At 49.2% G+C, this 18,059-nt stretch overlaps 9 protein-coding genes across 9 annotated transcripts; 4 read left to right on the top strand and 5 right to left on the bottom strand.

Moving 5' to 3' along the window:
- Positions 1 to 131: 131 nt before the first annotated feature.
- Positions 132 to 1,255, top strand: FTJAE_3266 (NADPH2:quinone reductase; the record flags this gene model as incomplete). The annotated part of the gene is made up of 2 exons (XM_037349545.1): positions 132 to 234; positions 285 to 1,255. The coding sequence occupies 2 exons, from the start codon at positions 132 to 134 to the stop codon at positions 1,253 to 1,255; spliced, it is 1,074 nt and encodes a 357-aa protein (XP_037209658.1).
- Positions 1,256 to 1,322: 67 nt separating this feature from the next.
- Positions 1,323 to 3,274, bottom strand: FTJAE_3267 (phospholipase A2; the record flags this gene model as incomplete). Its single annotated transcript, XM_037349546.1, has 3 exons — positions 1,323 to 1,484; positions 1,537 to 3,225; positions 3,272 to 3,274. The coding sequence occupies 3 exons, from the start codon at positions 3,272 to 3,274 to the stop codon at positions 1,323 to 1,325; spliced, it is 1,854 nt and encodes a 617-aa protein (XP_037209659.1).
- Positions 3,275 to 3,944: 670 nt separating this feature from the next.
- FTJAE_3268 (multiple ankyrin repeats single kh domain protein) lies at positions 3,945 to 7,586 on the bottom strand (the record flags this gene model as incomplete). The annotated part of the gene is made up of 1 exon (XM_037349547.1): positions 3,945 to 7,586. One exon carries the CDS (start codon positions 7,584 to 7,586, stop codon positions 3,945 to 3,947), a length of 3,642 nt encoding a protein of 1,213 aa, XP_037209660.1.
- Positions 7,587 to 8,179: 593 nt separating this feature from the next.
- Positions 8,180 to 8,992, top strand: FTJAE_3269 (DNA glycosylase; the record flags this gene model as incomplete). The annotated part of the gene is made up of 1 exon (XM_037349548.1): positions 8,180 to 8,992. One exon carries the CDS (start codon positions 8,180 to 8,182, stop codon positions 8,990 to 8,992), a length of 813 nt encoding a protein of 270 aa, XP_037209661.1.
- Positions 8,993 to 9,311: 319 nt separating this feature from the next.
- FTJAE_3270 (phospholipase A2) lies at positions 9,312 to 10,733 on the bottom strand (the record flags this gene model as incomplete). Its single annotated transcript, XM_037349549.1, has 2 exons — positions 9,312 to 10,119; positions 10,171 to 10,733. The coding sequence occupies 2 exons, from the start codon at positions 10,731 to 10,733 to the stop codon at positions 9,312 to 9,314; spliced, it is 1,371 nt and encodes a 456-aa protein (XP_037209662.1).
- A 1,222-nt stretch (positions 10,734 to 11,955) lies between these two features.
- On the top strand, positions 11,956 to 12,387 carry FTJAE_3271 (uncharacterized protein; the record flags this gene model as incomplete). The annotated part of the gene is made up of 1 exon (XM_037349550.1): positions 11,956 to 12,387. The coding sequence occupies one exon, from the start codon at positions 11,956 to 11,958 to the stop codon at positions 12,385 to 12,387; it is 432 nt and encodes a 143-aa protein (XP_037209663.1).
- Positions 12,388 to 13,358: 971 nt separating this feature from the next.
- On the top strand, positions 13,359 to 14,473 carry FTJAE_3272 (uncharacterized protein; the record flags this gene model as incomplete). The annotated part of the gene is made up of 2 exons (XM_037349551.1): positions 13,359 to 14,134; positions 14,191 to 14,473. The coding sequence occupies 2 exons, from the start codon at positions 13,359 to 13,361 to the stop codon at positions 14,471 to 14,473; spliced, it is 1,059 nt and encodes a 352-aa protein (XP_037209664.1).
- A 261-nt stretch (positions 14,474 to 14,734) lies between these two features.
- On the bottom strand, positions 14,735 to 15,526 carry FTJAE_3273 (oxidoreductase dltE; the record flags this gene model as incomplete). Its single annotated transcript, XM_037349552.1, has 1 exon — positions 14,735 to 15,526. One exon carries the CDS (start codon positions 15,524 to 15,526, stop codon positions 14,735 to 14,737), a length of 792 nt encoding a protein of 263 aa, XP_037209665.1.
- A 358-nt stretch (positions 15,527 to 15,884) lies between these two features.
- On the bottom strand, positions 15,885 to 18,059 carry FTJAE_3274 (C6 finger domain protein; the record flags this gene model as incomplete). Its single annotated transcript, XM_037349553.1, has 8 exons — positions 15,885 to 16,083; positions 16,133 to 16,285; positions 16,331 to 16,535; positions 16,582 to 16,868; positions 16,914 to 17,000; positions 17,046 to 17,506; positions 17,555 to 17,807; positions 18,013 to 18,059. The coding sequence occupies 8 exons, from the start codon at positions 18,057 to 18,059 to the stop codon at positions 15,885 to 15,887; spliced, it is 1,692 nt and encodes a 563-aa protein (XP_037209666.1).

Consider the following 18,059-nt stretch of genomic DNA (forward strand, 5'->3'; position numbering starts at 1 on the left):
TACTGTATAACGTTACTGTGATACTGTTTCTAGTGCCATCTATAAGGACTGTTGGGTATCTATAACTTGACTACGAGACCGCACTATCAGGAGAAAGCGCGCAAACAAACTAACAACCAGATAAAAACATCATGAAGGAAGCAATCGTCAAGAAAGATACCTCTGTCGAAATCATCGACTCTCCGATTCCTAAGCCAGGCCCAGGCGACGTCCTCATCAAGGTTGTCATCGCAGGTAAGTCTACTTATACCTCGTTCTCGGATGGTAGATGCTAAACTCTCCAGGTACCAACCCCAAGGACTGGAAGATCCCCGTTTGGCTTGGCGAAGATTCCAACACCGGTGATGACATCGCCGGTATCGTCGAAGCCGTAGGTGAAAATGTCGTCGGCTTCCACAAAGGCGACCGCGTAGCTGCCTTCCACGAAATGAGAACCCCGAACGGTGCGTTCGCAGAGTATGCGACCGCGCCATACTACACAACCTTCCATATCCCCGACTCGGTATCTTTTGAAGAGGCCGCGACTATCCCCCTCGCCGCGTACACTTCTGTCTGTGCTTTGTTCCAAGAGCTTGAGATCCCCGAGCCTTGGTCACCACTCGCCAAGACTGAGACCAAGCGTCCTCTTCTCGTTTACGGGGCTAGTACTGCTACTGGAGCTTACGGTATCAAGCTAGCCGCTGCTGCTAATGTTCACCCGATCATTGCAGTTGGAAGCCAGCGTAGTGCATTCATAAAGCCATTCCTAGATGAGAGCAAGGGAGACGCGCTTGTTGACTACACTGCTTACAAGACTGAGGATGAACTAGTCAAGGCGATTCAGGAAGCTTTCAAAAAGGGCGGCGCTCCAGATGGTCGATGCTGGAAGGCTTTCGACAGTGTCTCAGAAGATTCCACCGTTAGGACCGTTACCAAAGCCATCGCTGGTCCTCCAGACTCAACTGGCCGCAAGCCAAAGATGACCAATATCTTGATGAAGAAAGAAGTTGAAGGTGCCGACCCCAGTGTAGACATCGTCGTCTCGATGGTTGGCCAAGTTCATGATAAGGATGAGAAGAACAAGTTGCTCGGTGTTGTATGGGGCGCAGCGTTCGCTAGGGGTCTTAGAGAGGGTTGGTTCACAGCCCATCCCTACATAATTGGTAAGAACGGCTTAGAAGGTCTCTCTGAGGGTCTCAAGGACTTGAAGGAGGGCAAGACGCGAGCTCAGAAGTTTTTGACTGTTATTGGTGAGACACCAGGCGTCAGCGCTTAGGTTGGAGGAAGATGCCCGGGGGCTGTTTAATGGTCTAAGCAAGGGTTACTGTCTAATATAACACTTTTTAAGCAAGTCTATGCGCTTTTTTATCTTCGTAAACTTTTCTCATCACATGCTTAATGGTATGGATTGCATAGTTGGTGAGATTTGCCTGTGCTGTTGTAAGCACACTTTTCACCTGATCTGGAGTCCACATGAGATTCGTTGAAGTCGAGAATGCTGCGGTCTAGAATAGACAATCAGTAGTTAGTTATTACATGGGTTGGTGTAGGACTGACCGTAGGGTTATAGGTTGGGTTTAACCCGTTTGGTAAGAGCGGGCAGTAGATGATATACACATCTTGTCCACTCTGTCTTGTTCCATGAAAGACTCTGGCGTAGTGATCCATGTATCGAGATTCGACTTCCAACGCGTGACTTGAAGTTAAGGCTGTACTTCGCTGTGGCTTGTGGAACTCTCGCGTCACATCTCTCAACTCAATGTCGAAGTCGGCAGCGAAGTGATGTAGTCTTTGCACAGCCGCACCAGTATGAATGTCTGAAGATGCATCGAACGAGATGAAAACATCGACGCCTCGTTCTGGTCGGGCGAGGATATGGTTAGGAAGATTGTTCGCCATGCCGGAGTCCATTAGTCTCGTCCGTCCTTGTGCTTCCCATGGCGGAAGGGAATGCGAATGCAAGGTAGTTGTATCGGGCACAGATTTGTCACTGCTGCGCATCCCTCGTTGATGCTGATGTGCAACTCGCGAGATATACATAGAGTGCTCTGAAGTATGCTCCCGCATGCCTACTGGTCTTTCAAGGCCATAAAATGGGTTCGGGTCATGTCCCGCACGGATCGGATTTCCCCAGAAACCCTCAAAGTGCTTCGACTGGAGTAGGTTGTTAAAGACAGTGACCAGACGTGCCATGATTGTGTTCTTGGGTATTGTGACCAAGAGAGCTTTGATGCACTCCGCCAATGGGGCTGCCGGTGCACTAGTACACTGACCCAACAGAAGTGAGAATGGCTGCTCAGGCCGACGATCCACCGAGTGCCCAGAGATGAAGGTACGTCCCCATGCCCAAGTTGGGACGTAACGGTTGAGGTCTAGACTGCCGACTTCAAGTGGTGAGATTTCGAAATACTGGAAGAGCTTCTTAGGCCGTCTGTTCACAGATACTCTTGGATCTGCTTGATCATTTCCTTCGACAGAGTCAAGCTGTCGAGATGTTGGTTGTTTCTTGACATCCCTAGCCTTTGCAGATATTGTCTTTGGCTCGTATGAGTACTTCGGCACGCGTCTCACAGCTGCAAGAAGCGGCATTGGTTCCAATCCCTTATCAATACCTGATCGTTGCCAAATCTTGGACCATTGAAATGTCGCTCTGCTCAGTCTACCCTTTGGCTCTCTCGATAGTAGTTGATACGTTGCAGTAAGAGTCGAGTAGAGATCCATGATTCCCAAGCCTATGATGCTCTTCTGCGCTTTACTGACCAGAGGACCAATCAGAAAGTAGACTCCCCTCTTACTTCGTGCAACCATGTTCAAGGCATGTATGCTCATGGGGTGTGCGAGCTCACTTGTCACTGTGAGATAATGGTCGATCAACCGCTGAATATCATGTCGAGCGATGGTGTAGTAAGCTGCAAGAGTCCAACAACTTCCACTAACGCCAGCCGTCCAGGTTATGCAATCCCATAGTCCATGCTTTTTGGCAGCTGAAATGAATCCAGTGAAGCCGTACATCACCTTGTACCCACCGCCTGATCCTCCCAACGCGATAAGCGGGACATCTCGAGGGTCAACCTTCTCATTGGGCGGGAGATCTAAAAAGCGATGCAACGAATCTTCTCCTTGTGATGATATTCTCAACTTGCGAAGTGCAATGAACTTTTGTTCTTCATGATGAAGAGAGGATCCTTGTCGAACTTGAGCGTCCCATTGTAGTTCCGGATATGTTGCGACGTCCGTCTCGTCCCTCTGCAGAAGTGTCTTGACCAATGCCAAGTCAACAGCTCTTTGATACCATCTTTCAACAATACCCCTAGTCTTATGGGGCAATGAGACTTTAGAGGATGGTGAAGGGATCAAACTTTTATGGCCCTTTTCCTGTGTCGTAGGCAAAGACACGACAACTCGACCGTTCCGAAAACGTGTTCTTGCATGAGTTACCCGACCTCTCGATGAAACAGGCGTCGCTTGGACCAAGGAGACCAATGAGCAAAGACAGTATGTTTTCGCGTATAAGTAAGCTGGTGACTTTCTAACTGAAGTCAAAATGACCATTCTTTCAGCCTTGAACGGCGCATGTTGAGGATTTGCAAGGAGTTGAGGTTTGTAAACAACGCATGTTAAATCGTTGGCGTCATTGCTGACTGATCCCCCTGGCCCCGGCAGCCAAAGAGCGCTACCACGTGGGCGTTAGTGTCCTCTAACGCTTGATGGGCCAATTAGAGTGCGGCAGTTACAGGGTAAGGTTAGTGCATTTAAACTGTCAACAGCAGTTAAAACATCAAGCCGTTGTTAATGATCAGCTTACAATTTCTGCCCAAGCAATTCAGATTTACTATCAGTGACCCTCTTCTCTTTTATGAAATGATCATTTTTTTACTACCTCTCAGCATCTCCTACCATCTAACCACCCAGATACAACATGGTTCAGTCTCTGTTCCCAGAAGTGATAAGAATTTATCGACATGTCATGCGCCGCTCGCACGCAAAAGCTCAACGATAGACTGATGATCTCGTGACAATGCGGCTCCAAGAGCGCTACCGTGACTTCCTCCAACAGCAGAGACATCAGCTCCTCGGCCTATCAATAGCTTCACAATTGGCGCTGATCCAGCATACGAAGCTGCCTGTAGAGGATTACCGTACTCCCCTCCCTGAATGTTAACATCAAGTCCTTTGTCAAGCAGCAGCTTGACGAGTTCCTCGCTACCTCCATAAGCAGCAGCCTGTAAAGCATTACCATGAAATCCCCCATCTGCATGAATATCAGCACCTTGTGCTATCAACAGTTCGGCTAGCTGCTCTCTATCCATAGACAAAGCTGCCTGAAGTGCGTTGCCGTAGTAGCCTCCTTGTACATTAACATCTGCCCCGGCGTCGAGGAGCAGTTGTACTACTTCTTCACGTCCTTCACAAACAGCCGCCTGTAGGGCGCTGCCGTCGTCGCCACCTTGGGCATTGACGAAAGCACCTCTGTCAAGCAGTGATATGACCAGCTGTTGATGACCGCCACAGGCAGCAGCCTGGAGAGCATTGCCGTGGTGTCCACCTTGGACGTTTACATCAGCACCTTGGTCCATCAACAGCGTGGCCAATTGTGCATGGCCCCTGGTTGCGGCTGCTTGGAGTGCATTGCCATAGAACCCGCCCCGCGCACCAATATCTGCTCCTTGGCCGACCAGGAACGCTACAAGTTGTTCGTGGCCTCCATAAGAAGCCGCTTGCAGAGCGTTACCATATTGACCACCCTGTACATTGACGCTAGTTCCTTTATCGATCAGTAGCTGCACCAGCTGCTGATTTCCTTTGAATGCAGCAGCCTGTAGGGCATTGCCATAGGGCCCTCCTTCTGCATATATATCAGCACCCTCTTCTATCAACATCTCAGCTAATTCACTATGGCCACTGGATATGGCTGCTGAAAGAGCGTTACCATGCTCTCCACCTTGAACATTGATATCGGCCCCTTTGGTGATCAAGAGACGAGCAAGCTGTGTATTGCCTTGGACTACCGCCGCGCAGAGTGCACTGCCATACTGTCCGCCTCGAGCATCAACATCAGCCCCTTGATCAACCAAGAGCCGTGCTACGTCGATATAGCCGCCAAAGGCAGCTGCCTGGAGAGCGTGACCATACTTTCCCCCTTGGGCATTAATAGCGGCGCCATTATCAATCAGCGTCTTTACCATCTGATCCTGGCCTTTGAGAGATGCCATTTGCAGAGGACTGTCATACTCGTCACTGATCGCGTGAATATTGGCGCCATTATTAATGAGTACGCGAGCCACTGGCATATGGTTTCCCTCTAATGCAGCACATAAGGCATTGTTGTATCTTCCAACTTGAGCGTTAACATCAGCGCCGGCATCGATCAATACCTGCACTAGGTGCTTGTGGCCTATGTGGCAGGCGGCATGAAGAGCATTGCCATATTCGCCGCCGCCTCGGGCATTAACATCCGCACCACGATCTAGCAGCAACTTGACCACCTGTCCATGTCCCTCATAAGAGGCTTCTTGAAGAGGGGTGTTTCCGTACACTCCACAGCGAACGTTGACATCTGCGCCACGATCGATGAGAAGCTGCACCAGCTGCTGGCTGCCACACTTTGAGGCAGCATACAAAGCGGTGCCGTACCCCGGGTCTTGAATGCTAATGTCGGCGCCATTGTCGAGCAGCAACCTAGCCATCTGTTCGTATCCTGTAGCGCATGCCGCTACCAAGGCAGGGGGGCGGTTGTTTTGCAAGTTGACGTCGGCGCCATTTTCGATAAGCAGCTTTGCCATATCCTGATCATTTCCGCACGACGCTGCCTGTAGAGCGCTACCAAAACATCCGCAGCTGGCATTGATATCAGCGCCACTATTCAATAACAGCTCAATTAGTTCCCTTCGGCTGTGCCATGATGCTGCTTGTAGAAAACTGCCAAAATGTCCTGCGTCTGCGTTGACATCGGCGCCCTTGTTTATCAGTAGCCTTGCAATCCTTTGACTCCCGCGTGCTGAAGCCGCAGCGAGACCCGCCGCAAAGTCCGTAGCTGGTGCAATAATGCCATTACCGAGATCAAGCAGTAGCTCTACGAGCTCTATTGTCTCATCCCTTTCATCATCTGCATCCACAAGCGCAGCAATCATGTCGCTCAAATCCTTGCCCTGCAGATCAAGACTAGCACCATAACCTACAAGCAGCTTTACAACTTGTGTACGGCATCTGGACACGGCGGTCTGCAGAGCATTGCTGATGTTGGTATTCCCAGCGCCGTTGGCCAGCAGGTTCCTTACTACTGACTCGCGGCCATGCCAACAAGCGGCTGCAAGAGCATCGCCGTGCAAGCCGCCCCGTGCTGTGGTGTTTGCGCCACGACGTATCAGCAACTCTACCACCTTTTCGCGGCCGCTGGCCGATGCCGCCTGTAGAGCGGTGCCATAATATCCCCCTTGAGCATTGATATCGGCCCCTTGATCAAGCAGCAGCTCAACCAAACTCACATCATCCCTGGCATCACGGCCAGCTCTGTTGCCGTCGAGAGAGGAAGCTGCTTGAAGAGCGCTGCCGTATCGCCCGCCTTCAGCATTGACCTCAGCGCCGTGGCTGATCAACAGCTCCGCGAGCTGTCTGTGGCCAATGAACGAGGCTGCTTGCAGAGGGCTTCCGTAGATACCACCTTTCAAGTTAGTATCTGCGCCTCTTTCAATCAGTAGTTGCACTATAGGCTTGTGGCCTGAAAATGTTGCAGCTTGCAAAGCGCTACCATCGCTTCCACCTTGAGTATTGATATCAGCGCCATTGTCAAGCAGTAGCTGCACCACCTGTATATGGCCTGCAAATGCTGCAGCCTGGAGCAGAGAGCCATGGCTTTTAGTCTCTCCATTGACATTGGCCCCTCTCTCAATCAATAGCTTCACAATTCTCTGATTCCCATTTCGTGAAGCAGCCTCAATAGCTTTTGCAAGATTTCCGGGTAGCATGGTAACATCGCTCATGCTAAGCAGCACCTCTGCTAGTTCTACCACCTCATCGTCTTCCTGACCTGCATCCGCAAGAGCGGCAAGTGCGCCACCAAATCCTCCGTCTCGCGACATCGGGGTAGCGCCGCGAGCAATGAGAAGCTTTGCAACGCCGATGTGGCGTTTAGAGAGGGCCACTTGTAAGGCACTGCCCATATATGGCATTTGTATATTGGCGTTGGCGCCACCGTCGAGCAACAACTCCACTATCTTGTCATGGCCGTTTAACGACGCCTCTTGCAAGGCGCTACAGCCGTATACCGTTTGGTCTGCATCCACGCCATTGCTGAGCAGCAGCTTCACTATGGGAAGATGGCCACGTGCTGCTGCCAATTGGAATGCTTCCTCCAACAGGCACTTGACAGCTATGTTGTCTTTCCCTATTCCCAAGATCATCTGGACCGTGCTGAGATGTCCTCGACCAGCTGCCCAGACGAGAGCCGAGCCGCCCGAGTATTGTATGTTGTGGCGATAAAGGGAAGAATTTAACAACCCATAGAGGTAGCGATTCGTTTGCACAAAGGCATTCATATCCTTCTCTGATGGAAAGTGCGTAAAGGCTACGCAGAGAAGGTCATCCCCCAAATCCAGTAGAGTGGCCATCCTAGTAATCTTCGATAGTAGCTTTCTGGCTTCTTTAGATCAAGCCGGGCCTTTCGAAAGTGATACTGCCTGGCAGTCAAGTAAGAACGAAACGAGAAAGCTGAGTATATCTTATAACTTAACAGAAGTTGAGTCATGTTACGTTACAAGGTTTCACTAGTAAACAGTATTTGACATTGCAAATTAAAACGAGGGGCAGTAGCTTATTCCGCGTCGCGGAACAGCGACTCTAGACACGTAGCTGATCCTACACTAACCCCTCTAAGCTAAAACAAACGAGGGGTTACGGTAGGCCAGGGGACATGAAACTCTCGACAATGCAGATCAATGAACTATAATTTCTTTTATGGGGCAACATTGTTTTGAAAGATAATACGGAGTAAACACTGCCATTCTGATGTCCTTTTGATAAAGCTAACATCTCACTTTATCTTCTACAAGTCACGCAGTGTCCCATCGCCGCCACAAGTGGGAGCTTTCCCTTATTCTTAAAAGTCTCTATACAATTCAAAGCCGGCGTGAATTCTTTTTACCTGATCATAACGTACCTTTTAATTGTTTCAAACCAACGACGCCACCGCTGGCCTGCGCGTATGGAAGCCACTAGACGATCGAGGCGTCTTGCCCAAGTATTACACTCCTACGATAACACCCCCAGCGACGCCGAAGCCTCTATACCGCGTCGAGCGAAACGAGCTCGGCCAGGCTCAGTCTTATCCTCGAGCTCGGAGCGTCACGGACGGAGTCGCAAACCGCGTAGCAGCCAAGCTAGACTCAAGAAATATGACCACCTCCCCTTACTCCGCGACACTCTGGTCCCCAACCTCATCTGCGTCTTTGTCGGCATGAACCCCGGGATTCAGACTGCAACGGCCGGCCATGCTTATGCTCACCCGTCCAACCACTTCTGGCGGCTGCTCCATACGTCTGGCTGCACAGACCGACTCTGTCTACCTGAAGAGGACGGTTATCTACCTCACCTTTACGCCATGGGCAACACCAACCTCGTTGGGAGGCCAAGTCGAACTACCAGTGAGCTTTCGAAGCAGGAGATGGCCGAAGGGACGCCTGTGCTGGAGGATAAGATAAGAATATACAAGCCTGAAGCTGTTTGCTTTGTTGGGAAAGGAATATGGGAGGCGGTCTGGAGGTGGAGGTATGGACGTGATCCCACGAAGGAGGAATTCAAATATGGATGGCAAGATGAGTCCGAGAATATAGGCAGAAGCAAGGATGGCATTCAAGAACGGGACAACCGCGGCGGAGTGTGGGATGGAGCAAAGGTATTTGTAGCGACAAGCACTAGCGGATTAGCAGCGAACCTGTCCATGGAAGAGAAGAAAGCTATATGGAGTGACCTCGGAGTCTGGGTCAAGAGGAGAAGAGAAGAGAGAAAGCAGGAGTAATAGCGACGCATGAAGGGATAGAATCTTAGTATCATGAAGTATACGCGGGTAAATATAGTTCGAAGGAGAGCTCCATCATAGACTTGAGTGCGATAGATTCGGCTCCCGGGTGGCCATTCTTGCCTCCATTCTTAATCGTCGAGTTACAATTATGTGGTCTTATGCAGCTGTCGAGATCCCATTGGAATTCAGTACTAACTAATACTCTTGCCAATAACTGAATCGTTTCGCTTTCACCGCCAACATTTATAACAAACTAATCATCCTCCCGCACCCAACCCACATGATCCAATAGCCGACTGATAATACACAAAAGCATCTAGAATTCGAATTCCCATGCGTATGTAGTCACATCATCAGTCTGATAGAACGGCAAGGTAACCTGACCGTTGCTAATAGTGTGACCATAGTTACCCAAATCCTGAGGAGAACCCACCTGGCTGTAGTGCACGTCACTGCCCACAGCAAACTTCCAAGTCCTGACCTGCAGCGTTCCAGAAGACGGAAGACCCAACTTTGTCAGACCAGAGAATGTCACATCATAGGTACCAGTGGTAGGTGGATGGCACCCAAGCAATACTCTAGCGGTGCGCGCCGTGGTATCCACCGTCGCATAAGCATCAAGCCGTCCATCAGAAGACACAGAAGTCGAAACGCGCTGGCCCGTCATGTTGTGCGAGTAATAGTTATACACCCACCAGTCACCATTGGGAAAGTATCCCGTGGAAGCGTAGTCCGAGGGATCAGGCTTGGACAGAAGACTAGCGGCCAGATCGTGAAGTTGAGTGCCTCCTAGCCAGTTACCTCGAAGACCGATAGCATTACGGCGTTCGAACTGGGAGATCCAGAAGGCAGATCCGGCGGGGACTTGTTCATTGAACGTAGCGTATTCATTGATGTTGATTTGGCGCTGCGGAAGGCCGTATGTACTGAGAATCTGTTGCAAGACGCCGTAGCTGTTCTCAAAGTCTGAGCCTGAGCCTCCTTCCTCGTGCCATGCGTATTGGTCGGGGATGGAATCGTTGTTCTTGACGAATTGGGCCCATTGGGTCCACCAGTCATCGTTTGTTCCCGGCTCGCCTGCAAGAGTTGGTCCGGACGTCAACACGCTGTCCCCGAAGGCATCACTGAGTAGACAGTCAGTTCGTGTCCCATCCTCAGAGGTATCTAGCACTTACTTGAATTGATGCCAGCCGCGACCCCACATCTGAAGCCACTGGTCAATACTCCGGCCCCAGAAGCAGCCCCCCTCCGGCTCGTTCCAGATATCAATGACTAAGCCTTCCTGCATATCGTACTTCTTGACATTGGCAATGATGGCCTGAACGAACTTATCATATGATGACCAATCACCATTATCACCTGGGCCTGGTGACGTGTCGTTATTGGAAGAACAATCAAAGCCCCAGAGGTCATTCAGCAACAAGACAAAGCCACCGTTGTGACGACGAGTGACGATGTAGTTGTTATGCGCGCTTTCAAAACGCTCCTGGAAGCCAGCCTCGTCATAGCTCCATCCATGAGAGACCTGGGCACCTGCACCGCGATAGTAGTTAAAGCCAAAGCCAGAGAGAAGATCATCTGGGATCTGGTTCACATCGTCGGGTATACCGTACAGGATACCAGCAGCGAGATGCTGAGGCTCTCCAGTGTTGGAGGAGAAGTCGATGGTGGGACCGGCGCTGTCAGCAGCTACAGCGCAGACAGCGGCGAGGACGGAACAGGCCTTGATAAACCACATTGTTGAGAAGTGCTTAAAGAGAAGGCTTGAATTGATACTATTCCACGGCAATGAGTACGATAAATTCCCTGCTTTATATAATGCAATCCATCCTCATGATCTACATATATTTCCTGGAGAACCCTGCAATGCTTTCGCTGGGTAAAAAGGTACGGCAGCGGATAACCGGCAGTTCAGATCCTGGTAATGCGGAAGCTGTTCGTTCCTGTGACCTGTTTGCGGGGAAGTTCTGCCGAGTTCTTTGGGGTAAAGGTCCAAGGCTCCCGCCGTCAAGGCGACCAAAGCGTGCCTTTTGAAGTAGTCCGGTGGGGGACTCCGGCGGGGGAGAGCAGCTAAGGAGCCTTAGCAACGTATTTTTCTGGCCTTGATGAGCTCTCATTGAAACGCTTATACCGATTAACCTTGCGGTTTACCCCAGACTAGCTATTCAGCCTGATTGTACACGAAGATGAAATGACTTATTAGGCACTTTCACGTATAAAATTCCTGTCATTAGCCCCCCGCCGGAGGTAGATGGTCATGAGTAAAATTACCTTCCCCGAACTTCCCAACTACAATGATCAGCAGAAGAAAGCCCTGTTATTCTTCAACTCTAGATCTCTGTGGACACAGCAAATATCTTAGCAGCGTACATGTGGCAATTCATCAAATGCATCTCTATAGTTACTACAACTCCCATTAATAGTTAATGGTTGATTTTCTTAAAGCTTATGACTTCTCAACGAGACATATCAAGCAAATAGACTGGAAAGTCCAATTAAAGTGAAAGACATTATAGCATTGCTATTTAAGTCAATAGCATCAGCCCCAATTATTGTATGAGCAAAGGCTATGACTGAGAGTCAGCAAAGCAACCGCAACTTACCATTTTGTCTCTTGTATCAACTCCGATTACATGTCAACAAACGATCTATATTTGAGGAGCATTTTCTAATTTCCTTTAAGTCCTCGACAAGCCAATCCCATCCGTAGCAGGCGATTCTCATTGATAGTTCAAATGCCTTCCAGTCACTTGAAAACCAGCTCATCTTGAGTAAGCATTGTTGTGTATGGCATCGTTGTGACATCAGGTTTACCTCGAGGTGAGTTCGTCATACGTCATGTCCCAGTTACGTCATCCCAGACCAACATCCACCACCAGGATATAAACTGACAATCAAGCCAAGCCTTTACAAACCAACCGACCATCTAAAACACAAAATCTCATCTTTAATTATAAAAAATGTCAAAACTCGTTGATGACGTCAAATCAGGCCTGAAAGGCATCCGCGGCGCAGGCGACGCTCTTCGAGGCGAAGTCCTCGACGCAACAGACCAAGCCTTCGATACCAACCCGCAACACCCAGAAACTCTCAAGGACCGCGTCGACAACAGAACCATTGCGGAAAAGGGAAAGCAAGACATGCACGGTGCTGATAACATGATTGCTCGTCGAGAGTGGGAGCACAAGGGCGTTGAACCGCCTGCGCATGTTGGACGACGAGAGAATGAGAAGCCGTTGGCGGCACAAACGGAACCTCTTTCTAGAACGGCTGCGCATGATACGCCGAATGAGGGGTTGAGTAGGGAGGCGGAGATGGGGCATTTTGGGAGTCGAGGGACGGAGGGCGGTGTTGTGAAGGATCCTGATGCAAATTTGCCGAGGCATGCTTAACCTCGGAAACAAGGCTAGGTAATACATCACGTTCTTTTGTAAATTCTATCTAAAATACTGACTCTTGATACAGCATCTCGCAACCAAGCTCCTCGATTGATAGTACCCATTCAGAGGGTGATGGAGACTACTAAGTCTATCAGTTGACCTACGGCATCACACGATACTGAGTCGAGTGGGGCTTCTTATAGCGCTGGATTGATACATGTTATTTAGATATTATAAATTTTAAGTATGGCAAAGAATAATGTCAAGGTTCATTGAAGTGACCAAGCTCAAGTATTTCGGCGGCGGATAGGCCCAACGAGGGTTTGAGTGGATTTCCAGATAAGCCGCCTAGTTATGCTTAATATTGATGCCCAACAAATGTAACTTCCTCAAGTTCTAACTGATAAATTAAGTGTCGTTCTAGCAGTTGCCGCGTCGCTCATTTTCTGAAGGCACCTGTTGATATGATTGCCAATTTTACATAATAACTTGCAGTATCTCACGCTATGACGGGCACTCGCATCTATGCCTTATAAGCAAATTGCATATTATCCCCATCTTTTCAGGATCGCAGAATCTTGATTTGGAGTTACTACGCATGCTATAAAAGATGTTTGCTTCTGCTCTCAGTGGACATATTGGCATGTTTCTATTTACTCTACGCTCTTATTCAACTAAGACGCTTCAGTGATCACTGTATCGCTCACTAACAGTATTTAACTTTACTGGCAGCAGACATGATATCGTGTCAATAAGTGCACCAGAATCAAGATCTGCAGCCAATAACCGCGGCAGTGCAGGGCTTAAAGAAAGGCTTGGGTATCGGCAACCTGAGTTTATCCGATGTCCGGATAGTGCACGTTGACAAGGTGCTAATAAGGCTGGCGCTTATTTCTTATTTTCTGGGTGTCTTATCTCTCAAGCTCCTACTTTCATCTAGTGTGAGCAGAATCCAAGGTCAGAATCGAGCTATAGTCGACACTATGAGTGGCGCGTCTTTGCCCGGTGAACGCTTCTCCTTAGTCGCATCCTTCTACGGCCCCGGAAACATCGCCTCGTGGCTCTGCATGGTGATATCCGTCCTGACCACTTGGTGCTTGAATGCAGAGTATCGTCGTAAAGATAGCATCAGCGCAGATCTCGTTGCCGTTTTAGCAGTGCCAGGTGTTGCAGCCGGTCACGCCATCTACATGCTTTTCTTTGGCGGTTCAAACCATGAATCGATCCTGCATCTCTTTACCAGTGCAGATTCAGAAGTAGTGAAGCATGCGGCGGCTGCAGAGGCGGCTCTCGACGTATGCGAAACATTTTCTGCGATAGCACTCGTTCTGGTGTTCGTCTCCATGTTCTTCGGTCATCTGAAGCGTACACTGGCCGTCGTTGCTGTTGGTCTACTGGCTTTCTCGACCGAGGCAGTTGTATTCACACAAATGAGGGGAGTCAGTGTATCGGACACCAATTTAACGCGTCCATTTCTCTTCAACTTCTTCGAGGTCATGGTGTCCCTTGTGGTCTTTGTGGCAGTATGGCTTACTGCCTTCAGTTGTCTTATAATGTGGCTACGCTTAGGCGTAGTCGAGGAACCCGCGGAACAAATAGAGATGGAGTCCGCCGATATCGAGCTCGAAATAGAAGTGAGGGCAGCCCTGAGGGGACAGGCTATGGATGTAGATTCGGCAGTGCGGTGGGAGAATCAACAACAATCCGCCATGGCACTCCAGCTCGCCGAGGAAGAAGGCCGAGATGAAGGTCCAATGCGGTATTTGACGCTGCTTTCAATCTTTTTCCTCCCCTTCTCCTTGTTTGTCAATCTAGCCTCTACAAGCACGCCCTTTGGAGTGTTTGGAGAAACCAGCTTCATACCATCGCCGAGCTCAGGTGCTACCGTCCTGTTCTTCGTTCCAAGAACCACGACGGATATTACAGAGCTGGACCAGATGGTGTCGCTCTGTATTGGCATCATCACCCTTCTGTTCAGTCTTTGGGGTACGCTCAAATCTCGAAAGAAGGAAGAGTCGAGGGCCCGGCAAAGGACCCGGCAGCAAGCAGCACAGTATCGGAGGAACTGGCGCCAAAGACGGTTGAATGCTGGGCTTAATCTCCTCCGGCAGGTAAATGATGAACTTGATGAGACCTCAGACGAAACGCGAAGACAAGAGCTCTTGGACAAGCGAAATTTAATAATGGTCAAATTGTTTAGGATGGTGGGCTCGTAAGATGACCTGCAATCTGACTTAGTGGCTACTATTTTATCTCTGCCGGTTGCTCCAGGAAGAACAAAACGCCATCAATTCGATTCGGAATTGAAGGATCTTGTTTACTATCTGGATGTACTTTCTTTCCTAATCCTAGTTGCCACTCATAGGGCACTCTTATAGTCCTTAGCAGCACCTTCATATAGTCCACCAAAAGCTCCATACCACGTATCGATAGCCTTAGCCGCCATACCCGCCCCAATCGTATCATCACCCTTCTCAAACTTGGGCACAATCTCCCCCATAAACTCCTCCATCGTCAATGTATGCGGCGCGTGCTCCTTCTTATTATCATCAGGATTCTCCCTCTCCCTATGAAGATTCGACTCCACCATCGGCGGGGCAATCTCAACAACGCGAATCTTGGTGTTCTTGAGTTGAGTGCGCAGGTTCATAGAGAAGAAGTGCAGCCAGGCTTTGGTGCCGTTGTACACAGGGTTGATGACCGAGAAAGGAATGTAGGCTAGACCACTCGTAATGTTGACGATGAGCGCGTTGGGCTTGGTTTTGAAGTGAGGGATTAAAGCGAAGGAGAGATGCATAGGTCCTCGGATGTTGATGTCAATTTCTTGATCTGCCTTTTCAAGGAAATCATCGTTCTTTAGAACGTCGATTGGGCGCTGGACTCCAGCGTTGTTGATAAGACAGTCAAGCTCAGGGTGCTCGCTGGTGATTTTCTTGACGAAAGAGGGGATATCGGCTGTCTTGCCAGTATCAAGAACATAATAACCCGCAGCACCGATCTCTTGAGTGGTAGACTTGAGATTCGACTCAGTTCGTCCAGCGAGAAGAACCTTTTTGCCCTTGGAGATCAAATACTCGGCTAGTGCACGGCCGATACCGCCGCCTCCACCAGTGATGACGGCGCAGTTGAACGCGAGACCATTTTGCGACATTTTGAAGGTTTCTGAGATTTACAACAAACTAGATGATTTTATTATGAGTTCCTGAAATGAATCTGCAATTTTTGCGCGTAGATATATGAAAACGACGACGGAAGTTCGGCACTGTAGTTGTACCGGCGGTGGAAACTGAGAGATGTTCGCGTCATAGGGACTAACTCCAAAATGCAAAAGAGGCTAGTGATCCGGACTACTCCTCTCCGCAATATTCTAAAGTCCGATAAACACGATGGGTCCGATAGCGATGGACGAGATGATAATGACGTAAAACCGACAAGATTGCGGATTTATATCTATTTACTAAGCCGAAGCCGATCCCTGCAAGCAACATGATCTATCTCGGCGATAATACTCATATCTTTCCTATATCCTCACAGAGAATCTTTGCAATTTTAAAATCCTGCTCTATGGCGGGGCTGGAAAATGCACCAGCTTCGAGATAGTTGAGAGCAAAGGTTGTCCATTTTTTGTTGACGTCTGATACGATGTCGCGGATGTAGGGGTATGGTGAGACGCTGAGGGCGTATATGACGCATATTTGGCCGAATATTCTGTGATATGATTAGAATTGAAATGGATGAGAGTAAGAGAGAGTCTTACTGGCTGCAGACGAAGAACTTGAGAGGATTGCAGCTCCTCATTGTATCGGTGACTTGAATTACGGAAGCCCAAGCGAGAACAGCATTGATGGCATCGCGGCATTTTCGGAGATGTCCTTCGGTGAGAGATGCTGGTCTCTCTAGGGCACGGTGGCTGTTGTGGTTAGTATCTTGAAGAATATTGTGTCAGCCTGCTTACAGTAGAGGTCGGCCGATGTGGTATCTCGCGACAAAGTACCGTGCATGTAACCAAGCTGTCACAAGCGCATCGGAAGGAGACTCGGCCTGCGTCAAAGGCGACTTTGGATCAAACTGGAGCATAGGCGGAAGTCGTTCCCTCCATTGCTCCAGCTGTCGAATTAGTTCATCCTCAACAGGCTCAGGCGGATAATCCGCAGTAGGATCTTCCACAATCAGCATTTCCCCCTTACCAATCTGTACAAAACTTACTAAAGTGAAACAAACTATTCCTCGCTCTCGTCAAGATCAATCGATGCGCAAGCTGCGATAAGAAATGATAGTGAAAGAAGGGATCATCGCCTGGATATCGAAATGAACCAAAAGATGCAATGTCCTGAGCCGAGATGAACTTTGGCAAAGCTATGTGTTCTTCGAGATGTAGGGAATTACTGGGCGGGAGGTTAAGTTCTTGCGATAGGACGGCTTCGAACATGCTAGTTATCCAGAACAGGCGGGACTGCATGTCCAGCATCCATTCGTCGCGATCTCGCGATAAACTGGCAGAGTTAGATAGGTTCGATAATTGGTGGAGGGTGGCTTACTTGTTCCAGAAGTAGGCGCTGCATGCACTTGCTTTACTGAGCATCGCCCACCAATCAATGGGTCTCAAGGCCTCGGCGTAGAACAATCTATCAGCGTTAGCTTTGATCTGACCCTTTATTCGGCGATCTTACCCTGATAGAAGATAGAACTGGCAAGCCTGTAAGTCCTGCTCACACATCAAGAACCCAAACCGTTTCCTCGCCTCATTAAAAAAGTCCAATCCCGGCATATCGGCGTCTTGTCCAACATACGGACTCGACGCCGGCGTCCCAGCAAACCCAGCTTCCTGCAGCGCTTTTTGTCCCATTGACCCAAGGGCCATAACAACAAGGACGATACAGCTCTCAATGCAAATCCCAAAGTTTCCATCAATCGCAACGCCTAGCGTGCGCTGAAAATACGTCTTTTGATCTAGAACCGGGTTTGCAAGGTTAAATGTCGTGAAGTAAACATCAGATAGCTGTTTCAATGTCGCAATACTAAGCTTTGACAGCCAATCCGATGAGATATCCACAGACGCGGCGTGGGGGAGCTTCGGTCGTGAAGCTTCAAGGCGTGTTGAGTATGTAGCGCCTTGCATCTGGCACATCAACTTTACAGATTCAGGCAGTGCAGACTGTATGGCTGGCCAGAAAAGTACTTGATGCGCGCTGAACGAAATAGCAGGATTTGGATCAGTTGGTGCAGCTGGTGAATCGATCGTTTCGTGGCGGAGAAATGATGGGACACCAAGGACTTCGCTTGAGTTCGCGGGAGATCTAGGGTTGAAAGGTCGTAAAGCGGCGGCGATAGAGCGATGCTCTGTAGGGTTTGAGTCATTGGGTTTTGAATCGTCGATTTTACCTTCTATCCGACGGAGGATATTGACGATCATGCCTAGAGAAGCTTCATTCCTAACGCAGTTAGTTTTAACGTTTCGGTGAAGGAGTCTCAGACATACCGCGTTGCCTTTCTTTGAGTGAATTTACATTGAAGACCTAGGGATTTACAAAGGCCACATGGGAAATCTTCATCACATCTTGTCTTTTTCTGACGACAGTATTCACATGCCTGTCATGTTTGAGTCATCTCATTCCGATTACGTCAGAGGAGGCGTACCTGTCTAGCGATGAAGCCTCTTTGTCTCTTTGAAGGAGGGCCTTCAT

The sequence above is a fragment of the Fusarium tjaetaba genome, assembly GCF_013396195.1.
Source record: "Fusarium tjaetaba strain NRRL 66243 chromosome Unknown NRRL66243_c0000063, whole genome shotgun sequence".
In the NCBI taxonomy this organism is placed as follows: domain Eukaryota; kingdom Fungi; phylum Ascomycota; class Sordariomycetes; order Hypocreales; family Nectriaceae; genus Fusarium; species Fusarium tjaetaba.